Source organism: Kogia breviceps, chromosome 4, assembly GCF_026419965.1.
Source record: "Kogia breviceps isolate mKogBre1 chromosome 4, mKogBre1 haplotype 1, whole genome shotgun sequence".
Lineage (NCBI taxonomy): Eukaryota > Metazoa > Chordata > Mammalia > Artiodactyla > Physeteridae > Kogia > Kogia breviceps.
In genome coordinates, this window is record NC_081313.1 from 56,430,818 (window position 1) to 56,450,120 (window position 19,303).

At 42.2% G+C, this 19,303-nt stretch overlaps 1 protein-coding gene across 9 annotated transcripts in view; it reads right to left on the bottom strand.

Annotated features, from left to right (window-relative positions):
* ZNF366 (zinc finger protein 366) overlaps nucleotides 1–19,303 on the bottom strand; it is a 404,084-nt gene that overhangs the window by 110,213 nt on the left and 274,568 nt on the right. For 4 of the 9 annotated variants that reach the window (XM_067031125.1, XM_067031119.1, XM_067031122.1 and 1 more), the window contains 4 exons: nucleotides 16,771–17,000; nucleotides 16,018–16,316; nucleotides 15,122–15,179; nucleotides 13,315–13,469 (listed from right to left, as the gene is read on the bottom strand). In XM_067031125.1, coding sequence (XP_066887226.1) covers nucleotides 13,315–13,351 — 37 coding nt within the window. In that variant the 5' untranslated portion in view covers nucleotides 13,352–13,469; nucleotides 15,122–15,179; nucleotides 16,018–16,316; nucleotides 16,771–17,000. Of the gene's footprint in view, nucleotides 1–7,312; nucleotides 7,476–13,314; nucleotides 13,470–15,121; nucleotides 15,180–16,017; nucleotides 16,317–16,770; nucleotides 17,001–19,303 lie in introns of those variants that run through there. The other 5 variants (XM_067031121.1, XM_067031123.1, XM_067031120.1 and 2 more) reach the window with 5 other exon arrangements.

The following is a 19,303-nucleotide window of genomic DNA, read 5'->3' on the forward strand; positions in this document are numbered from 1 at the left end:
GCTGTGGGGGAGAAAAATGCCTGAATTAGAAAAAGAGTAAGAGACAAGCAGTGGCTTTTGTGGTGGGTGTTCCATAAAACAGCGTTGAAAACGCAGAGTTCTTTCTCTCCCTGCACTTCCCGTGAGGAAAGCCAGAGGGCCTCCATTAAGGGGGAGAAGCCACCGTCTCCATCCAGGCAAAGGCGCTGTGTCCAGGCTGAAGCAAACCAGAGGTTATTCCGGTCCTCTCCCTCACTCTCTTCCGGCCCTGCTTCCTTTCCCCCACCCCTCCAACAATAGCCCCTCTTGATTTCTGTTCTAAGTGAGAACAGTGAGTCCCCAGTGCAAAGGAAGCTCTAAGGATTCTTTCGAACTGGGAAGAGTGAGGGGTGTGTGCTGGCATCTGCTCCTTGGCAGTGATGCTGGGGACCCGCCCCCCAACCTTCTCCCAGAGGCAGGTAGCAGGGTTTCTTGTCCCCATTCTCCAGCATGCAAAGGGAGAAGCTGGCAGTGTACCTCTTCTTCCCAGAAGGTCTCTGAGATACTCTATCTCATACTGTTGCTTTTAAATACTTTTTCAAACCGCTGAAAAAGCTGGACACCTTTTTGGAACGACGTTTCCAAAACTTGTCACTGCCCCTGCTGGGTCTTCCTTACCTTGAGCCAGTAGCCTGTGGGACAGTCAGAGCCTTAGGCCCCTCCGCAGATTCATTAGAGCTGGGAAAGGCCTAGTAATCAGCCCCAGGTGATTCTGATGTTTGGTTCTCAGAACACACTTGAAAAACAATACCCCAGACCTTCACTCTCTGAGATTATTAGGGTACCTTGGTATGACGTTAACTTGCTAGGTGAGACCACAAAAATCATGCCTAATGTTGATCAGAGCTGAATAGACTTGAGGCTTGTCCAGTAACACCATTATCCAAGAGGGAGTTATGTTGTCTTGGACAAGTTCAAAGTTTAAAAAAGGGCTCTGGGGCTTCCCCGGTGGCGCAGTGGTTGAGAATCCGCCTGCCGATGCAGGGGACACGGGTTCGTGCTCCGGTCCGGGAAGATCCCACATGCCGCGGAGCGGCTGGGCCCGTGAGCCATGGCCACTGAGCCTGTGCGTCCGGAGCCTGTGCTCCGCAATGGGAGAGGCCACAACAGTGAGAGGCCCGCGTACCGCAAAAAAAAAAAAAAAAAAAAAAAAAAAAAAAAAAAAAAAAAAAAAGGGCTCTGTAGAACAGGGACCTACCTTCTGAAATCAATCTGTGTACACAACAGATCAAAACCCTAAGGCAGTGTTGCTCAAACTTGAATGTGCTCCTGAATCATATGGAGATCATGTTGAAATGCTGATTCTGATTCAGGGGGTCTGGGATGCAGTCTGAGATTCCGCTTTTCTAACAGACTCCCAGGTGATGCCATGTTGTTGGTTCTTGGACTACACTCGAGGAACGCTGCCTTAAGGGATACTTAATTTAAAAAAAATAATTATTAGCTGCTTCCTCCTTAATGAGAAACCTGAAAACAAGGAACATCAATTCAGTGACCTTGAGTAACATCACTTAATTTTTCCTAGCCTATCTGTTAAACAAGGTAGTTGGTTGCCTTTCCTCATCTCTGAAGTGAGGAGAATAAAGCACCTACTTCTTAGAATGGGAGGGTTAAGTGAAATAATGTATGTAAAGTTCCTGGCAGTCCCCAAACTTCATCATGACTCCTCCATAAATGTTGCAAGTGGTGGTGATCCTGTGGTTATCTCATTCTCCCATTAATACCAGTGGCCGTCACAGAATGAGGTCAAAGCGGGGCTGTAGCAGATCATAGGAAAATAGGAGAAGAGGTCAGAATTCCTTTCTGTGGCCCTGGTAGTTGGCACTAAAGAGACAGGCTTTATCAGTGTGAACAAAGAGAGGTTTTTTCCGTTCCTACTATGGATAATGGAAACCTAAGACCCCAATGTTGTTATATTCATACTTATATTTACCACTTTAAATTTGCCAAATAAGTGCAAAACTGCCACAGTCCAGGGTTTGTTCATTTTGGCTGTCTCCAGTGCCTAATTATATAAAGGAAAAGGTATTGTGTGCCACAAGGATATCACATTTCCCTTCCTGAATTCACTCCTTCGTGTTTGTGTAAACTCAGTGGCATCCCTTTAACTCGGATTTACAGCCCTGCCTATAAAAAAACCTGAGAGCACTGAGCATTTCCTACAAGGCTAAATCCTGGCTCACAACTCTTTTAGTCAAGGAGAAACAAACGACCCCTCTCTCTCTGTCTCTCTCTCTCGCCAAAAACAATGTGCTAACCCATCATCTGCCCAGAAAACAAATGGAAAATGAAATACAACCAAAGTCTCTTCTGTGTATCTGATAAATGTTTATCTCCCATAAGCAAGTGGGTGGGTTCCTTGCCAAGATGACACATTAACATACATGTAACAGCCCCATGCATGTAATGGTGGAACAAGCCATAATTCCAGTCAATTCAGGTGGGAATAAACATGTCAAGCTGGCAGTTTGGCACTGTCCAGAACCCCAGAAACTTTGACTAATTTTCAACTCACTAACTGCTGTATTTAGCATTATATTAAGATAGCATATTTCACTCTACAGCCTACTTATTTATTGTCATCTAGTCCACAAATATTTATTGTGCATCTATTTTATGCCATGCACTATTCTAGGCCCTAGGCATATAGCAGTGAAAGAACAAAGGCCCTGTCCTCATGGTGCTTACTGTCTAGTGAATTTATGTATTATACATAACTTCTGATGAAGACATGTTCTTATTCTTTTATCTATATGTCATTGTTTTATCTAAATGTATTTGATATTTGAATGGTTAAAAAGAACAGCCATCATTAGGCTAGCTGTTTCTGAGAGTGCACATCAAAATATTTTGCTGCCTCTCTGCTTCTGTCAGCTGCAGGCCTGTGACCACTGCTGCTCTACTTATTAGCCAAATAAACATGTGAGAAAAAAAATTCAAGAGATTTGAGTAGAAATGAAATTAGGGAAATCAGAAATTTGTCTCTAAGCTACAGATTTTTCTTATGATTAAAGCAGATTTAACAGGACTTGTGGGTGCCAGTTTTTCAAACACCATTATCAATCTTTTGCCTTTCCATGTCAGTATTAACTTAGGAACAAGGATCTAACTTCTAAAACAGGCTCAGCACAACACACACTGTAAAAAGGTAAAAACAAAACCAAAAAACTTATGAGATTGAATCTACAAATATTTTTTTAAAGTGAATAGAAAAAAATAGTATCTATGTTTTCCTTGATTAAAGAAAGAATGCATTTGTATCTTCATGTAAGATGCAAATAATATATAAATGCATAAATCGAAGAGTGCTATTCATACAGAATTACAATATTTATAATTCTAAGTAATTGCTCTTTTATGATACATATGTTGTTATAGAACATTCATCAATCTCATCCGATTGGTTGCATATTCCTTACTCCATAATGCTAACAGCTTCTAGAATAACAATTGATACGTCCAAGACTAATTTCTAGAGAGAACATCAAATGCCGAATAGGAATTATGCTTAAAAGCATGGCTCTTAAAACATAGGTTTTAGTTTAATGTCAATGCAATCCTGAAGAAGACAGAGCAAGACAGTGACCATCTGTTTTAGAGAATCACAGGATGTCAACATAAGAATCTCATAGATCATCTAGTGCAGTGGGTGGGGGAGAAGAGTATAAACGAGCCCCAGGTGAATTCTGATACACACTCACACACACAGGCCACTTTGAGAGTCACTGATTTGGTCCAACCTCATCATTTTACAGAGGAAACTGAGGTCCAAGCAAGTGAAGAAACCTATCAGATCACATGCATGGGGGCAGCAGAGGTTGGACAAAACAGAGCACAAGTGTTCTGATGCCCAAACTGGTCTTTGTTTTCCTGCTCTAAGCCACCCTAGAAGACACATTTTGCACATTAGGGTAGAAAAACCCAGCTTCAATTTGCTCTCTGAGGGTTAAGTTGTCCAAACAAGTCTCCATTGTATCCGAGCCTCTTATTCTAACAAAAGAACCTCAAAGGTTTGGGTTCTTGGTGGTAGATTTTGGTTCTTGCTGTGGTTGTGTGTTTTGCTTTTGGAAGATGGAGAGGGAAGTTTAACTAAGACCTAAGTTAAAGTATCATTATTACTTAACAGACCAACCAGGATGTAGGTTTTAAAGGTTAGAGTGAGAGAAAAATAGCAGTTGGATCACACACACACACACACACACACACACACACACACAAAGTGGTGACACCAGTATTCTATTCATCGGTGATAAAGTAAGTGGCTTGCCGCTAAAATATTTGAGGAGAGGGATCTGTTAGCCTTCACTGTGGGGAGAACATGTCACTTCAAGTCCTTTTCTCTCTGGCTGAGTCACTGCCACAATGGTCTCCAAAAAAAAAGTCTCCAGCCCTCTACTGCCAGGGAAAAGGTCACCAAGAGCACAGAGCTCAAGAGCTTGGGGAAGTGGGTGAAAGGGAGAATGAAACATCTACAGTATCATGTAGTCTCTTCAAACATTCATCTAAGTTCAAGACTTGTATCCCAAGACAAACTCTTGCCTACTCTCCCCTCTACTGAACACAGCTGGCATTTTAATGAGGCTAAATCTGGCATTTCTGCCATTAGTGAAGATGAACATCAAAATATTAAGCTCTGCTTTCCTTTGTTTTAAAAGAATTGAGCTTCACTCAATGTGTGCCCAACTCCAAAGCTATGAGGCATGATTTTTGTTCTGACAGACCCTTGGTATAGTATTGATCAAGGATAATGACACAAATTATGGGGATATAGTCTACTCTCTACATTCCAAAGAGACAGTACCCTTAAGTATTAACATAAAACTTAAAAAATTACAACTGACATTGGTTGACTCCTATTACTTGCCATGCTTTGTGTTAATTGTGTTACATAAATAATCTTATTTAATCCTCACAACAACTCTATTATAACATAGATGCAATTTTACATTAGGGGAAACTGAGGCTTAGAGAGGTTAATTACCTGGCCAAAGTAAGTGTCACACAGTAAGCAACAAAGCTGGAATTCAAACCCAGATTTGTAAAACAACAAAGCCTGTGCTTTTGATGTTCTGCTTGCTCTCATTTGATTCACATCCCAGCACACAGACCTACAGGACACATCCTAACATAGTTTAACATTTATATGACAAATTTATAATTTAGTTATATGTACAGTTTGGGCACAAATCAATTAACACAACCTCTGTGTGTCAAATTATGGCTCATTCCAAGCTGGAGTTCCCCTAATGTTATCACAGAAGAACCTCTGATGACCCCAAAGAAGAATCACACACTGGAAGTTTCCACAAATGCCAACTCACTCCTTGGAGTTGAGTGAAGACAGATTGGTAGCAACTAGCCTAAACGAGTCAATGGCTTTTTTCTTTAGGGAGCTGATTTTTTTTCCCCCCAGTATTCAACAAATATTCTCATGGCAATGACTTAATGACTCAAATGGAAATACTGAATACGTATTTTTTCTTTTAAAGAAAAGAATCTATCCTGAGCTCCTTAATCTTGGGCCATAGTGGAGACACACACTTGAAGCTGTTTTCTGCGCCATTGGCATACCCACCTTTTGCCTTACTCGTCTTTGGTCAGTGTGACTCTGCTGTCCTTTTATTCATACTGTGTTGCATCTGATGCTTTTATTCAATAACCCAAATGAGAGAGTGTTTTCTGATGTTGTTCTAATTGGGCATAAAATCAAATACATTATCAAGGAAAAATGAAACTGAAAGAAGCAAGAAAACTCGCAGCCCTAAGTTTTCTCCTGGGGTCACATTTGCTGATAAAAGATGCAAAATTTTTAAAATGCCAAAGCTGATCAGTCCTGGCTCTCTTTTGACCTAAAGATCTATGAAATGGGGTGGCTGGGTAAGTGGTAGGGGAGCTGGAGAACACTTTCAACTGTCATTAGCATGATTTTGCCTCCTCAGCAGGCAAACGCTAATCACATCTCTTTTCCGTTGCTCGTTTTATAGTGCTCCTAAGCAAAGCCTCTTGAAAAAAAGGAGAAGAAAAAAGAAGTCTGACTAATGGAACAAAACCCACATAACAGTCCTGTTCTATCATAATTTCTTATTCTTATTAAGATGATGGCTCGGTTTCCAATAAAGATTAATTACTTGATTGTGGTTAATGCATAGCCTGGCCAAGTTAATTTATAAATGAGAGAACAGCTATTTTTATCACACTCTTCACATCCCAGATGACTTCAATCAGTAAGTTTCATAGAAATGAATATATGAAAAAACCTCTGCCTGTCCTTTGTCTTTCACCCACTCAACACCTCTCTGAGTTGAATGATTAATATTAGTAAATATACACAGTCTTTCAGAGACACCTTGCTGGCCTGTTTTTGACAATGTGATCTTGGCTTCCTTGTGGCTTGCCATGATGAGTTCTTCATAACATTATACTTTCTGCTGAATTTAATTGAAGTAAGTTAGACTTTTAAAAACTGGTTGTGTGTGTAATCTTGACTAGTTTGCTGTATTCTATTTGGTGCTTCGAAAACCAGGCGCGAGGTAAATATTTTTCAACATTTAGCTTGGTTTTTCACTCCTACTGACACAAGCGATCAATCTCAATCTTTCTCTTAAGTGGCATGTTGTTTTCCAAAACTAAAGCTACATGCCCCAAAATCTTTGCCTTCTTTTGTGTGGCAGATGACATCTTCCACTGACAGTGGATAATAAATTTACGTTCAACCCACATGTGGAAACTGAACACATAAGCCCCCCTGCTATGAAGTACAATTCGAAGTGACATTCCCTTTTTTCCTCCTACCTCAGTGATGCAGAATAACAATCATATATTAACAGTTCTCTTTGGGGGGGATGCTGAATGAAAAGAAAAGAACAAGAGAAGGCACCTCAATCTAGACAATGGGTAACAAAATCTTCAGAGCAAACCACAATTCTTAGCAGACACCCTGATAAGGTTCTCAGGACACAGCACTGAGGAAGAGTGAATTCTCCAGTGAGACACATCACATACTCCAGTGGCTCCTGGTTAACCCGGCCATCTTATCTGTGCCAAAATTCAGATTTAACACAATGTCCTCCTTAGCCCAATGCAATTCTATGCCCAGTTCTGCCAGCCTCAGCTCTGCAAAACATCAGTATTCTCTTTAAAAAAACATATAAGCTTAAATTCTGGGCCATCCTCCAGACGTACACTTTGATTAAGGATTACACCCAGTAAAGCATTTTCTGTTGAAGATGCCCACAGCAATATCCATCCCAGGGACATTGAAATGGAAGTAGAAAGGATTGCATGGGTAACTTACCAGCTCCTGAGTCTCAATGGCTGCAGCAGCCCCCGTGCTTTACCTGATCCCTTGCCTCTCTGTCTCTCTCCCTCTCTCTCTCCCTCCTTGTCTTGTGTACAGATTGCAGGGAACTTAAAGAACTCGCAGGGACAGTGTTCAAATGACTTAAGAAAGAGAACAGGAACAATACTTCGTTCTCTTTTTCTCAGATGAGTACCTTCGGGAAGAAGGAAGGAAGGGAGGGGAGAGGGAGGAAGTCAACAACCCTTTGCTTTCCTGAAAAAAAATAAGGAAACAGAAGATAGACATCTCATTTTCTCTTAAACAAAATGTTGGAAGGGGCAAAAAAAAAAAAAAAAAAAAAAAAAAAAACTTTGAAAAAAGGAATTCCTCAAATATGCTCTCTGCCCTGGGAGCTTTAAAGAGATGAAAAGCCTTACTGGCTTGGCCTGTCCAAACAAATGGTGTTCCAGAAAGTCAGGCTCTCCTGAGCTTGCAGCCTCTGGTATCTAGTTTGCAGAACTGACACAGCCAAAGGGGAACAAATCATGTCTTGTCCACTCTGAGCAAGGGAAAGTTTGGTCTGTCATGCTAACTGAGGCAAAGCGGCAGCCTGTGAGGCCAGGCAGCATGCAGGTCAGCCAGAATGTGTGGCTCTTCCTAGGTTCTTTGAAACACCAGCGTTGCTGCAGTTCTTCAGCCTGACTCTAGAGCCTTATAGTTCTTCCCAGATCAAATAACAGATTTATGCACTGGTCCCTGCCATGGACCAAGACAATGGACTAAAACAAGCTTCCATCTTTGCTGGTGGATGAAAAAGAAAAAAAAGAAAACCAACTTGCCACACTGCTGTTGGACATAGTTATCTCAGAACTGTTGTTTACATTGTCCTATCCTTTACATTCTTAATGTTTCTTGGATTTGGTCCCCTCTGGAAAAACTGGAAGGTGATTTCTAATTTGTTTTCTAAATATTGCACAGGTCTTAGATAAGTCAGCCACAGTTTGTGGGTTTTTTTCAGCAATATGTAGATTTTTTTAAATTTATTTTTCAATTTTATTTATTTTTTAACATCTTTATTGGAGTATAATTGCTTTACAGTTTCTGCTTTATAACAAAGTGAATCAGCTATACATATACATATATCCCCATATCTCCTCCCTCTTGCGTCTCCCTCCCACCCCTCTAGGTGGTCACAAAGCACCGAGCTGATCTCTCTGTGCTGTGAGCCACAGTTTTTCAAAAGGGATAGGGAAGCTGAATACAAAGAGCTAGAAAATGGAGGGAATATTCTTTACCAAGTTAGGGGCCCTAGGAGTTCAGTGGGCAAGTATGAGCTCTGTTTAGGGTTTGTTTCGCTTAGGAATAAGCATGGTTTAAAATTCTCTGATTTGTGTTGTTGTGTCTTATGCCCTTCATTTATCTGATTAAGACCATTTTTCACCACGAGCAGGAACCAGCAGTTATGCAGATCTTTGTGGCAGCAAAAGAAAAAACAGCTTTAAGTACTTCCTTATTTCAACCAATTATGAAAAAAGGGGGTAGAGAGTCACACCTGAGCACAAGTCAAGTGAATTCGGGAAAAGAATGATTCTGACTCAGTCTCTCTGTAAGACTTTTACTGGATTCAATGGACTATAAGATCATTCATTTATCCAGTTTTCTTCACCCAGTAGTTATCTATCAATTCATCTCTCTACCTGAATACGTGTGTGTATGCGTATGTATGTGTTTGTATCATAGAGAATATAATGTCATTTGGTAAGTTTGTAAGAGCCAGGACAGTCTTATTCTTTGCATTCCCGTGGCACCAATACTGGCACAACACATGGCATTGCATTTCTGCCATGGGTGATCCAACCCCATCTACAGATGAAAAAACGAACACCCAGAGAAGACTCTGTACTGTCTGCCCGAAGTCACACACATAGTGACTAAAACCAAAATGCTCATCTCTCTCCTGATTCAGCTCTGGTGCTCTTTGCCCTCTGCTGGCCTTCCTCTATATCCTGCCTTTGTAGAAATGGGAAAGAACACAAAAATGAAAATCTCAGAAAGCAAGAGAACAACATGAAGGAATGGCGTGGGGGAGGGATAGGAATTGATTCTCGTAGAGCAACAGCGATACTGGGGGCAAACCTTTGAGTAACCGTGAGGTTTAAGAAGCGCTCTGCTGAAACGTACAATAAAAAGTGGAAGTAGGTTGGGAGGGAGGTGAGGGTGAGGAGGAGAGAGAGGGAAATGCTGGGCTGGGTTTCTGAGGCACCAGTCAGCAGAGGCAAAGAGGGGATGTGAAGAACAAAGAAGCTCGGGCTGCAAATGTCTCTGATCACCTGGAGAAGCAATGACAGCAACATGCGGCCCTTCCCATGTTCGTATTCCTCTTGCAGCCTCAGGGCAGAGCCAGGGCTGAGCCCCAGGAGCCCGGTCAGAATCCAGAGGATTTCCCTTTCAAGTGTGCAGAATGTGGGGACTGTCACGTTGAGGCGTGTTGTTTTCTCCAAGCCAGCTGACCCGCCCAAAGGCAGCCTGGATGGGGACATGTGCCATCCGAGCTGGACGGCTTTGATGTCATGGAGCTGCACCCAGCTGGGACCTTGTGACTTCACCTCTGGAAAAGCTGGAAGGTGATTTCTATTGTTTTCAAAATACTGTGAAGCAGCATGGGTCTTAGGTAAGTCAGCCACGGTTTTTCAAAAGGGATTCTCAGCCCTGCCTGTGCCCAGCTGTTCCATTCATATAGCTCGTTGTAACCCTCCTGTGAGATTCATAGAACGGGCTTCTCCCTCTTTCCCTGCTCTGCCAGTCATACGAAGATGATCCCCTACTACTTGTAACATCACCACTGGGTGTCTAGAAGCTGAAATTCCTAAGTCCCTCCCATCAGGTTTCACGGGAGAGATTTCTCATCAGGTCACTCAGGCTGGTGAAGCTTCCTCTCCAGCCATCTCATGATTTATTCAGATTCTGAAGGAAGTGAAGGGAATGGATGTTTGTACTGCAGATAAATGAGGAAAGGCTTGTGTAGAATTGGACTATGGCCGAGCCTCTGACCCAACAGGTGAGCTCCACATTGCACTGGACATTATAGAGATCATTTGATTAGAAAAAGAGGGCTACAAGATCAGGGGACAAGGAGAAACACCAAGGTTAAAATTCAGTGAGGCAAAAGCAGTGACCCAAGACTCAGACCAGCACTGCAGAAACATGAGCTCTACTCCAAACGGCTTCCCACTTCTGAAGCATCCTAACTGGTACTTCTCCAACTTGTGAATATCCAGCGCTCTAGGGCTATCTGTTCACCCCAGGACTAATTTGACCCCTGGCCATGGAGGGTGAGGAAGTGAAGAATGAATTGAAATATAACATATGTTCAGAACAGTGCACAAAAAAGTAAGTGTATGCATCATTGAGTTTTTATAAAACACACACATCTGAATAACAGAAACCTAACAGGAGACCCCCTGTGGCCCTCCAGCCTTCTACCTCTCCTCAAGGGTCACATGGTCCTAAATTCTCAAACCTGACGTAGATGCATATTACCTGGTTTACATAACAAATGGCATCAAATTGTACTTTCTGTTTTGTATGATATTTGTGAGATTTGCCCCTACTGTTGAGCGTACTTATGGCTCAATCACTGTCATCGCTGGAGAATACTTCATTCTGTGACTGTACCACAATTTATATATCCACTCTACTGAAGATGATATTTGGGTTGTTTCTATTTCGGGGCCATTAACAACAGGCTGCCAGGAATATTCCTGTCGCTGCCAGATGTCTTTTTAAAGCCTGGTACAGGACTCCCCTCTCTCCAGGAAGATTGTCCACTCCAGTGATTCACAACCTTTTGTTTGGTTTCTTTGCACCTACTTCCTCTCACATGGGACGCATGACATAGTTTTTTTTTTTCTTTAATTCAAGTGGATTTTGTTTGAGGACATGGTAATGCCTTTGGTGACACTGGCAGAGTTCTTGAGTCATTTCAGAACGGATTGGGAGCTACGGTCCTCACTTCCTGCTACAACCTGGAGATGCTAGTCCCTGCTGCCCTGAGTCACTCTCCATGGACTCGCCGTCTCCCTTCCAGACTCTGTGCCAGTTGGGTCTCCCCTCCCTCGTGTAGGCTTCTCACGCATTAGACTAACGTGCGAAGAGAGGGCCAAGTCCGGGCCTGAAACAGCTTTGAAACTTCCTTTGTTTCTTTGATTTATTCTCTTCATCTTGCCAGGTCCTAATATCCTCCAAGTCCCAACTCCCAAAACGTGAGAACATTCATTTCTTTCTTTCTTTTTAGTTTTTGTTTTTAGCATGAAAAAGTGATATGAAGGATTATAAACAAGTTACTAAAGAAAGCCTGTTTTATGCATCTAGTTTCTCATCTGACAAGTGGGGATAATAACATAACACCTATTTTTCATATTCTTAGGAGTAAAGAAGAAGAGGAGCTAAAATCTTTCATACACTTACCATGTGTGAGGCACTGTTCTAAACATACTACATGTCACAACTTATTTAATTGTCACAACAGTCCTCTGAAGTAGGTGCTATTGTTGACCTTTATCTCCTCCTCTTTTTTAATAGATGAGGAAACTGAAGTATGGAGATGTTATGCTACTTCCCAGTATCACACAATTAGTAAGATTCCAAACCCAGGGAATTCTGGCTCAGAGCCCTATTTCAACCGAAAGCTAACAAACACTGCCTGTCACACAGTAAAAACTCGTTCCTAGAATTGGAGAACATGTTGTATAATATATAAGGTAAAAATGTACAGCACAGAGGCGCATTCTGCAACCATTTAGTGAGCATGTCTTATGGACCAGATGGCTCCACGCTAGGAGTGGGCAATGCATTTATGAATTTTACTTCCTGGCAGAGAGAGACACTTTCAATTAAATAAATCATGCTTGGATATCTGAACAATTACAATTGCAGTCACTACTCTGAGAAGGAAACCTAAGAGTTGGAAGAGTGTGTAGTCAGGTACGAAATCTGTACAAAAGGTCAGGGAAAGTCTTCTTAAGTAAATGAAACATAAACTGAGACCTAAAGAATGAGCGCATGTGCCAGGCAAGGAGGGGAGGCAGCAGCTCCTGCAACGGGTAGCTGAGGGGTCCGAGTTCAGATTCTGAACTTGATCCTAAGATGGTTGGGAAATCATTAAAGATTTTACACAAGAGAAGGACATGATCAGATTTGCATTTCAGAAAGCCTGTGTTGGTCACTGTGCAAAGAATGGCTTGTGGAGGGGCAAGAGTGGAAGCAGATGAAGAGTTGTAAAGTCTAGCCTAAATCTGGCTGTGTCGAGAAGGGCCATCAGGAGCTGCAGGTGGACGTGTTGGCGCCTAGAGAGGTCATGGGTGGTAAAGTCTGAGCGCCACCCTCATACACTGTGTGACAAGGGTTTACTGGAGAGTGAATATAGGCAGTGCCTGGCATGCAAACAGCTGGCTCATGAAAGATTCACACTTTTGAACAGCAGCACCTTCTACCATGCATCCACCCCCATCCCCAATCTCCAGAGCTTCCAAAGCTGAGTACCTACCTGCCTTTGCTCCACCCTAGCCTCTTGGTCGGCTTGCCTTACTGTCATTGTCCTCATGTGTATCCCGTGCCTGCATTTCTTAATATTCACCCAACAGAGCTCCCTTTTCTCCAGCACACACCCCATGCTGCTACTGAAAAGCTGGTAGCATTCTCAAAGCTGGCCCAGGAGAGATGAGTCTGAGGGACAGAGCAGAACTCAGTGTTTGAACTATTAGGGTTGGGGAAAATGTACTCTAGGTATTCCATGTTAGGACCCGGGCTGAAATTCTCTAAGGAAAGTCTGTAGATGTGGTAGATGGATAGGGTTATGATTTAGTTACAAGACTAAATCTTAAGAACTGGCCTGTGGACTTAATCACCAAGGAACACATGGTTTCTACAGGGAAATGCATTCTGAGCTCCAAATATCTGATAGAAGCAAATGAGTATTTTTAAGTTGGGGAATGGCGGTAGTTGTATTAAAAAAGCACCTGTGGGTTTCTTATCAGGCCAGAGGTGAGCAAGCATCCTCCTCCAGTACTCACTTCCATTATTCAGTAGGGCTCATTTTTCCACAGTCTTCCTCCAGAGTGGTCATAAAGGCCTTTTCTTCTACTTACAGGCTCTCTCCAAGCACCCTAAGATCCTATGTTTCAGTGACACACAAGAGACAAGAAATAACTTTATTTTTATACATTATATTCAGTGTGATTAAAGTTCCCCCTCCTTGGTAAAGTTGGATAACAGTTCTATATCATTATTTTTCATGACTCTCACACTCTTCCTTAGGTTGTACCAGACCCAGGACTTTCACAGCCCTAAGAAAATAGCACTGAGGCTTGATCCATGTTGGCTGATTCATGGTCCCTCAGAGGTGGCTGGCTCTGCTCGTGCCTCTACACCCTCGGTGCCAAGTGCAGTCACAGGAACGTCCACCCAAACTTCCAAGGCCATATTGACCAGATCTCTATGGTTATCCTTGTCATCTTTACAGCCTTACATAGATGAGACGTAAGGTTGCTGCAACCTGTCTTCTTTCCTAATCTTCTGGGATCCAACTCACACCAGGAGTCAAGCTACCCCCTTCTTCAACCCCATTGCCACACGTTTCAGCCTCCTTGGACCTAGACCAGAGGTAAACTCAAATGTTAAATGAACCAAGCAGGTTCATTTAACCAGTGCCCCATGTGTAATACAATAGGGTGTGGTGGGGATCAAGGCAAATCGAAGAGCTCATATCCCACCTAAAGTTGTTTGTGACCATGTGAGAACATAGGCCTAGTGTGACCCAGGCCATCTTATTTTTTAAAAAATAAGCTGAACATCTGAACTTTTAACGTGGAATTTCTTGATTTTAAAATTTTAGAATTGAAAAGAGACTATTTTTAAAAGATATTAAGGAATTATTATTCATCATTTGGAGTGTGATAATGGTTTGGTGGTTTGCTTTTTTTTTTTTTTTTTTTTTTTGTGGTACACGGGCCTCTCACTGCTGTGGCCTTTCCCGTTGCGGAGCACAGGCTCCGGACGCGCAGGCTCAGCGGCCATGGCTCATGGGCCCAGCGGCTCCCTGGCACGTGGGATCTTCCCAGACCGGGGCACGAACCCGTGTCCCCTGCATCGGCAGGCAGACTCTCAACCACTGTGCTACCAGGGAAGCCCTGCTTTTTAAATATATAGTGAAGTATTCACAAATGAAATGTGATTTGTTTAAGACTCTACATGAAAAAGTAAAATTTAAATCTGAAGGGAGTCTACATTTGACAGTTTTAAACTATGCCCACAAATTCTTTACTCTTCTCTTTGAAAGATAGAGTCTAATTCTAACCACTTAGACTTAGTGATTTGTTCCCAACACCAGAATAAGGCAGAAGTGGTGTGGAGTGACTTAGGAGACCAGGGCACAAAAGGCACTAAGGTTTTCTTTTCCCTCACTCTCAGATTACTTGCTCTGGGGGAGGTCAGCTGCCATGCCATGAAGACCCTTAAGAAACCTGTGGAAAGGGCCACATGGACAGGGACTGAGGCTTCCTGCTGTGATCTCAGCAATGGATCATCCAGTCCAATCAAGCCTTCAGATGACTGAAGGCCCTGCCACATTCCGACGGCAACCTCACTAGAGATCCTAAGCCAAACCACCCAGCTAAGCTGTCCCTCAACTCCTGACCCATAGAAACTGTGAGATAATAAACATTTGGATTTTTAAGCCACAAGGCTTTGGAGTAATTTGTTATGCCCCAAAAGATAATTAATACATTAGCATCAGAAAGGCTGGTAGTTTACGACTTTTGGCCTTACCATTTCAAACCAAAACTCCCAGGTAGGAATATTTGCTGGTGGCAATCACAGTTTGACTCTGAAATTAAACAAGGCTGTTAACTGTTACATCCACCTCCACTCACCACCAAACAAAGGGGGTCAACTTTAAAGGATCACATGCTTATCCTATTCTACATGGAATTCCTGAGAAGAGAATGTACTAGTGACCCCTGGTACCAATATAATGGACTATAAAAGTTCAGCTCATCATCTATACCATCAATTTGTTTCTTTATTTCACTCCCACATTTGTCAGTGAGTGATACTGTCTGGGCAAATTTTCTTTTTAGGTGTCTTTTTCTTGATAGATATTAAACTGTCAAAGGCTGGAAGATCAGCAGCTGATTTGTTTTATGTAGTGGCAAAATCTCTACTTAATGTTGTGAGTGTTTGATAGGTACCAGTTAATGCTTGAAAGCTAGATATTGGAAAGATTTTATTTGTTTTAAAAGAAAAAAAACTGACAGAACCCTTTGACCAAAAATTAATCTTACTTAGAAACTAATACAGAAAACAGAATATAAGTTTTGTGGGAACCCAGGCTTTGCTGGTTCCTTGATGTATCTCCAGTATCTGGAAGTCACTGGCACATGGAAGCTGCTCAATAGACATTTGTTAAATGAATGAATGAGTGAATGAATGAGTGAGACCAAAAAGAAGAGACTCCATTGGAGGAGGAGGGTGGAGTTCCATCCAGTAAGTATTTTCCTCCCTTCCTCCATCGCCTCTCAAATGTCACCATCACTAAGGCGCTTTTGAGGCAGGCTGACTGCCTGAGAAACACAGTTCTAAATGTGAGGCCTGGCAAGAACCCCTTGGAACTAAACATGAGCAGACCTGCCCCCCACCCCCCCGCCGCCCGTTCTTCCACTTACTGGCCACAAGGCCTGGCAGTAGTTTTCAACCGCTCTTCTTTGGTCCTGATTTCTTCTTCTGCAAAATGAGATAGAAGCTTCCAGCCTTAATTCCAGCAGTGTCATGAGTATGTCCAGGCTTCCCCTTCTTTTAACTTTCACCCGGAAGGAGGCAAGTCACCACTTGGGAGGCACTTTGAAGCTGACAAACAGGAGGCCTCAGAGCGATGTGACCAGAGGCACACAGCTTGGCAGATGACCTGATCTGACTGATGTTCAAAGCAGCTGTCGGTGAATAGAAGGCGGCCTGCACAAAGGAGCTAGCCAAAAATAATGAGGGAGATGAAGAGAAAAAAGAAAGAAAGAAGGAAAGAGAGAAAGAGAGAAAGAAAGAAAGAAAGAAAGAAAGAAAGAAAGAAAGAAAGAAAGAAAGAAAGAAAGAAAGAAAGAAAGAAAGAAAGAAAGGAAAGAAAGAAAGAAAGAAAGAAAGAAAGAAAGAAAGAAAGAAAGAAAGAAAGAAAGAAAGAAAGAAAAAGAAAGAAAGAAAGAAAAAAGAGAAAGGGAGGAAGAAAGAAAGGAAGAAACAAAGAAAAACATGCAGGGCAGGGCTTGGGGTCACTTGGGCTTCCTCTGGTCTCACCACCGCCCCCCCCTCCCCGCCCCCTGCTCCTCCTCCGCCCAGTCCTCAAACAACCCCCTTCTGTCTCCTCCAGAAGAAAAGTTAAAAGCTTTATTTTGGAAAAAGAGCAGTTTGCTTAGACCGCTGCTGTTTACCTTTGGTAGGACAGCCATTGGTGGTGAGTTCAAACACAGGAAAAGGCCTCTTGGTTACAGGAAGAGCTGCAGACAGGTCTGGAAGACTTGCCATGATGCTGCAGAGATGCACCTTCCCCGCCATGCACGGCCCGGGACCGACACTGGGTCCTTGCCTCCACATCAGGCAACCTGCCTTCAGCTATTTCTTGAACTTCGCCTATTCCTCCCTTCCCTCAGGGATATTGATCCTAAAGCACAAAGACAGTGAGGGATGGCTGATAGGACCGGGAAAGGGGAACAAAAAGAGAAAAAGAGGCTTACATTACAAACAAAAACACCATGACTTTATTTCCAGTCTAGTATGGAAAATACAATTATAACAAACAGCAAACCTTGGGTTTACATTTGGGGGTCTTATTTGTTTTCGGTCATTAAAATCATCCTTCATGAACTAAAGAGGCCACATTTGCCAAAACAGGGCCAAAATTCTACCCCAGAAAACTGATTTCTCTACAGCGACCTCCAGAACTGCATGATTTATTTGTGAAAGGGAAGGGAAAGAATCTGCCTTCATATTTTCAAAGCACTTGCTCATGAGACCTACCCACACCAAGAAGGGTTAGACTAAATTGTGAGAGAAAGGAAGAAAATCACGCTAAGGGAGCAAATGCTGTCAAATAATCAAAATCTTCTGGGTCTTTCCCATTTCCCCAAAATTTCTTTTCTCTAATTCCACTTCAAAAATTCCCCTGGCTCCAAGAAGCTCTAGACTTTCTGAACAGACCATTCACAAGTTTACCATGAGGATCTCACTTCTCTTTCCCTGATTTTAGAGTCATTTGGGTCAAAATCTTATGTCTTCCAGAGAGCCTGCAGTACCCTGCTCCCTCCAGAAGACCTTACCCAACCAAAATATAAATGATTTTTCCAGCCACCAACCTCCATCCTACCTGGCACTCATTGTCAATGAGCTTCTCACATAAAGGATGTGCTGTAGAGAAAAGCAGCAATTTCTCCTCCTCTGAAATATTCCCCCCAGTACTCCAAGTCCACTAAACTTTAGCTGCAGTCTTTTATTTGGTGTGGAATGAGTCTGTAACAAAATCCTTTGGGTTCTTCAAGATTTTTCTCCTAAACTTTGGTTTTTAGCAGTTTGACTCTGATATGCCTGGGCATGTGTGCGTGTGTTTTTAAATCTATTCTGTGAGGAGTTTGCTCTCCCTCCTAAGTCTGTAAATTCATCTCGTTCTCCAAATTTGTACATTTTTTATCTATTCTTTTTTTAAAATATTCTTTGCTGCACCATTTTCTTCTCTTCTCCCTCAGTGACTACAATTGCACATATATTAGACCTTTTGATACTGTCCACAGGTCCCTGTGGATCTGCTCATTTTTTTTTTTAATCTCTCTTCTGTCAGTTCTTCATATTGGATCATTTCTATTGAACTATTTTAAAGTGCACTAGTTTTTTTTCTGTTCTCTCTATTTTACTGTTAAGCACAACCAGTAAATTTTTTGGGGGGGATATTGCAATTTTTAGTTCTAGAATTTTCATTTTTTTAAATAGTTTTTAAAGAATATTTTTCTGATCTATCACCATACTCATCTGTGAAACATCCATATGAAGAATGGTGAGATAGTTTTCTTAGTTCAATTTTACATCTAGAAAAATCAAAGAATTGAGAGGTTAAGCAGATTTATCAAGATTGGAGAGGCAGTGATAAATAGAGCCAGGATATATAATATATAGTATGTAATATGGTGGAAGGCGATGGAGAGAAGAACATGACAGGAAGAGATTAAGAAGTGTGGGAATAGGGACTTCCCTGGTGGCACAGTGGTTAAGAATCCACCTGCCATTGCAGGGGACATGGGTTCGAGCCCTGGTCCAGAAAGATCCCACATGCCGCAGAGCAACTAAGCCCGTGCATCGCAACTACTGAGCCTGTGCTCTAGAGCCCGTGTGCCACAACTAGTGAGCCTGCGTGCCACAACTACTGAAGCCCACACACCTGGAGCCTGTGCTCTACAACAAGAGAAACCACCGCAATGAGAAGCCCACCCATTGCAACGAAAGAGTAGCCCTCTTCATGACAATTAAAGAAAGCCCACGCGCAGCAACAAAGACCCAACACAGCCCAAAATAAATAAATAAATTTATTTTAAAAAAAAGAAGTGTGGGAATGGGGGGCAGTTTGCAATTTCAAATGAGATGTTTAGGGAAGGTTTCATTGAGAAGGTGAGGATAGAGGAAATATCTGAAAGAAGCAAGGTAAGGGGGAAAGGTTTTCATTCAGTGGGAAGATCAAGTGCCCTCAATAAGTATATATTTTGTGCATATGTTATATATGGATCACTGGATCTTCCATTATATTCTTATGAGTTGGTGGGGCACAAGTTTGTCATACAGAATTTCAAAGGCGAGAAGTAGTCAAATTGTTTTATGAACTATTTCATTTCATACCAGATTGGGTTCTTTTAAAGGATTTGATGAGTCCTACATAGTAATTTTGGTTCTACAGAATATATTACATCCTTGGCATGTGTAAAG